Below are 4,337 nucleotides of genomic sequence, written 5' to 3'. Positions count from 1 at the left end.
TCAGTCTTTATCGTTCTAACGTACCACCCTAGTGTCAACATATTAAAGTTTGCCAAAATTCATTAAACTTTTGCTAAGAAAGTATTTTAATTATTCCAGCAGAACTATTTAAAAAATGTACTTAATTTTACTTTTACTTCTTTAATTCGTGGAGTAGAATTTGAAATGATCTGGAGAGTAAGTAGTAGAATGGGCATTTGAGGCCAATGCACTTTCGAACAAAAAAATTGTCTCCTCGAGAAATTGGAAATATGTATCATATCTTAAGATCAGGCAGTAAATGAAGAAGGTATGGGGGAAAAAATCCCAAATTTTCTTGCAAAAAAAAAATTTTTCTATTTATCTATGGTCTAATGTGCATATACATACATATGTACATAAGTATGCATATGTACATACATCCATGTGCATTTATTTGTACAAACATAACGTTCTAAAGATCGATAGCCTTTGGCACTAAAAACGGCGGATATGTCAGTCAACTTCCTTAGAAAAACGTGTTTTCGTGCCGTTGGCACATTTAAAAACTTTTGTTGTCATTTCACAAATTGCTTTCATCACTAAAGGGCAAACTGGATAAACAGCAAGAGGGTGAAATATGAAAGCACAGTAATTGGCGCCATGGCCTATAGACAGGGTAATGTAATTTGTTTGCTATCAAATTCAAGCTAATAATAATTTCTACCAAATATCGACCTAATTCATATCTAACCTTTTCTTTAGGAAAGGAAAACTTTTTGCGAATCTGCTGTGCTTTGGGGGTGTGTTACATACCCAAACATATGTATGTATTAGAATAAATAAATATGTAAGCATTTAGCCATCGTCCTCAATAACTGTTAAATTAGCGGAAGCAATAAAATTTTATTTCCCGGGCATGAAATAGACTCTGGCATTGATGGCCGGAAGTAGCCTATGATTAAACGGGCCTGTTTTACTCTTGCCCCAAACAAATGTTCACGAAGTAGCTATGAAGAGAAAACTTCAACGTGAAATTTCAACATTCGAGGGCGGAAATTAAAAATTGCAAACTGAATTAATAAAATCTACAGAGCCAATTTTTTAGTGAAATCTATTTTTACCCTGCTGAGTGCGCCTCGAACCTGCGCGTTCGCATGTGGCGCGCTAACACGCTATACGGTACGCCACGCTTGCCTTAGCTTATGGCGGTGCTATTTTCGTATTTTCTTCGTTGCCTCATTCACCCCCCACACAATTCGTTGCATATTTTTAGGCATAACATTGAGCATGAGATTTTTCTACACTGTAAAAAAATATTATAACAAACAAGAAGTGAGTGAGTTTGAGCAAATAAAAAACTAGTTTTTTTGTAAAAGGAAATGAAGTGCTAATAAATAAAATAAATCTTATGTTGCATAAAAGAACCGTCGAGCTTTTGGACTTTAGATAGCATTTTATGCGGTCCGTTGATTTATTGTAAATGTGTGGTTAAGAAGCAGCGGCGTTATCTACGATTGCATTTTCTTTCGAGCCAAAGTGTAGCGTAGTAGCGGCATGTGGAGCGGTTTCGATCGTTGCAGTTCGCGCGGCGTCGATATACAAAGCACCAACAATGCTGGCAGTAGTCAACAGGAGACTTTGGCTGAAATCGAACACATATCAACGATAGCAGGCTCACTGGTATCAATTGCTTCCATATCACATACACACACTCAAGTACGTTATGTGAGTATTTCGAATGCTTTTGGGTGGTTAATGCAAACTTTGCAATGTATTTTTTTTCTTTATACTTTCTCCGTGATTTTTCTCATATAGCAATGCACAAATGATGCTGGCTATGAAACAGAACACACTTCGCTTAATTCGGACTTTGATGAGGCGGAGCTGCGCAGGGAATTGCTGCGTGATGTAGGTGGCTTTTAAACGGTGTTCACATGTGGCGATTTTATAGGCAATTTTAAGGGCGATTAGTTGAATCAAAACTTCATCGGAGGCGATTAGCTGAAATGCCATTCACACCAGACGATTGTTGCTTTTAATTAAGAGTTGCCTGTAAAATCTCCTTATGCACATATTTACATGCATATTACTGTTGTACTGACATATTATGGTTTTTTTTTCGTTGCAGAAATGGAAATGGCTGTTTGATATGGTAAGTGGATTTTCATTTATTTAATATATGCAGAAGTTGTTATAGTCTTATCATAAATGCTTTAAAAGTTACAAATATTTTTCCATACATTATTTTTTACTAATTAATTATGCCTGAGATTCATTATAGATGTTTGTTTTGCCGATTGATAGGATTAACTAAGCACTAATACTCTAATTAATAGTTAAATTCTAACTTCTAGTTTTTTTCACACGTTTTCAAGTGTTTTTTTTTAGAGTGTACTTCAAATGAGCGCATTTATGCATGTGTGTATCTTCGTATATGCTTTTGTACATGGCGTTAAATCGATATCAATACTGTCAAGTGCAACACTTGGCAGACGCTCTCGCTTGGCTTTCACAGCGTAGCGGTTAGCATGTTGCCGTACGGATGTCGAGGTAGTGGGTTCGAAACCCAGAGGAAATTTTGAAGCTTATTTTTATTTTTATTTTTATTTCATTTTTATTTTTTTGAGATTGTGTATTTTATTTAATTTGAGTGTATTTTATGTTGATTTTATTTTATTTTACTTAATATTTAGATCTTTTTAAGAGCTTTTATTTTATTTTATGTTGATTTTTTTCATTTTAGTTATTTTTTAGTTTGTAAACTTCTATATTATTATATGTGATTTTATCTTGTTTTATTTCTGTTGGTTTTATTCTATTTTATTTAATTTTTTATTTTACTTTATTTTTTTCAGGTGATTTTATTTTATTTTATTCTACTGAAGTTGAATGTATTTAATTGAATACTTTAATTTAGATGATTTTGCGGTATCTTTGGTTAGCTTTATGCCGATTGCCGAACTGCCTTTTATAGTAAACTTTAATGAAACTTATTCTAACGCAAATACTTAGCTACTTATTTACATATCATGTTATTTTTTAAGAAATATGAATACTATTTTCATTTTTAAGAATATGTTTAAGAAATAATCTCTTTGATAGCAAAACATCTACCGAATTTCTGCTAATGTTAATTTACTTAATACTTTGACATCCAAACAGTTTGATCCCGAGGGTTTTGGTGAGATACCCGTCGACGACTTTGTAAAGGCGTTAAAATCTCCCGAATTCTTATCACAAGTGCCTATGAATAAACGAGAATTGCTACACGAACGCACGAAAAAGGCGCGATTGCCAACTGGACCGGGATATGTCACCTTTCAGGATTTTGTAAATGTGGTAAGTACATACATACATACATTGAGTATCACGTCGGAAATGCGACGCCGAGTGGATTTCACAATGGTTAGTTTAGAAATTTCGCACTCGATTTGGCTTAAAATTTAACTACCAATTTTGGTCCGTTTAGATGAAAGAGGATGATTAGTGTGTTAAGCTTAGTAAGGGATTTGGCCTAGCACTTATTGTAGCCGTAAGCTGCCAGAGGAAACCCTATACCCTCCCTGTCAAGATAGATAACTTTGAGGGTGCCCTATATGGAGAAGAATCCACTCAGATCCAGCATCTGCATGGTTACTTTTGTTGACCTTCTGAGCACGGAGGCTATGACTACAGCTGCATTGATTGCTTTACACATTTTTTTACCACGTGGACGAGCTCAGATAACAGCTGGGAACTCACGTCGCTGGCGTACAACTTCGAATGGGTAATAACCCAAAAATCCTGCTGACCAGTAAAATGCAGGGGACCAAGCTACAGCTCTGCCAAAACACGGCACTCCGGACAGCCACCGGATGCCTACTGATGTCTCTACAACACCATCTACATGACGAGGCCCAAATGCTCCCCATCAGGGAGCATAAACTAATGCTCTGCAATCAATTCGTAGTAGGGTGTCACCGGCATGGGCACCCGAACAGACACATGCTTGTGGCGGAGCTCTCGCCAAGGCTCCTCAGGAGGCATCTATATGAACTGAGGGACGAAGTCCAGAGGTGCATAAACCAGCCTCTCGACCCGACAGCATACCGACATGCCATAGATGCAGATGTGCCCAACGAGTGCCCGGCATGTGGCTAGACATCTCTTCGCATGAACCCTAAACTCCAGCTAACACCTCAGTTCCTATAGACAAACCCAATGGAAGTTGCTGGGTCTTCTGCTAGTTGAGCTTGACGACAAAGATTTAGGGACAAACCGAGTCGATCCACACCACTATATCCTGCTGGATGCCGTGCCTCTCCAGGGCCCTACTAAATGCTTTCGTTTCGACGTTTTTGAAAAAGCTCTCAACATCTAACAAGCTGGCTAGGGTA

At 37.2% G+C, this 4,337-nt stretch overlaps 1 protein-coding gene across 1 annotated transcript; it reads left to right on the top strand.

Annotated features, from left to right (window-relative positions):
- Positions 1 to 1,515: 1,515 nt before the first annotated feature.
- LOC108372391 (uncharacterized) lies at positions 1,516 to 3,300 on the top strand (the record flags this gene model as incomplete). The annotated part of the gene is made up of 4 exons (XM_017628056.1): positions 1,516 to 1,686; positions 1,777 to 1,869; positions 2,090 to 2,113; positions 3,124 to 3,300. Coding segments are annotated over exons 1-4 (465 nt in total), but the record flags the coding sequence as incomplete, so codon positions are not given.
- Positions 3,301 to 4,337: the final 1,037 nt, after the last annotated feature.

Source organism: Rhagoletis zephyria, unplaced genomic scaffold (genome assembly GCF_001687245.7).
Source record: "Rhagoletis zephyria isolate East Lansing unplaced genomic scaffold, Rhagoletis_zephyria_1.1 Rzeph_scaffold_05714, whole genome shotgun sequence".
In the NCBI taxonomy this organism is placed as follows: Eukaryota; Metazoa; Arthropoda; class Insecta; order Diptera; family Tephritidae; genus Rhagoletis; species Rhagoletis zephyria.
The sequence above is the reverse complement of the archived record's forward strand: the minus strand, read 5'-3'. Positions and strand labels throughout refer to the sequence as shown.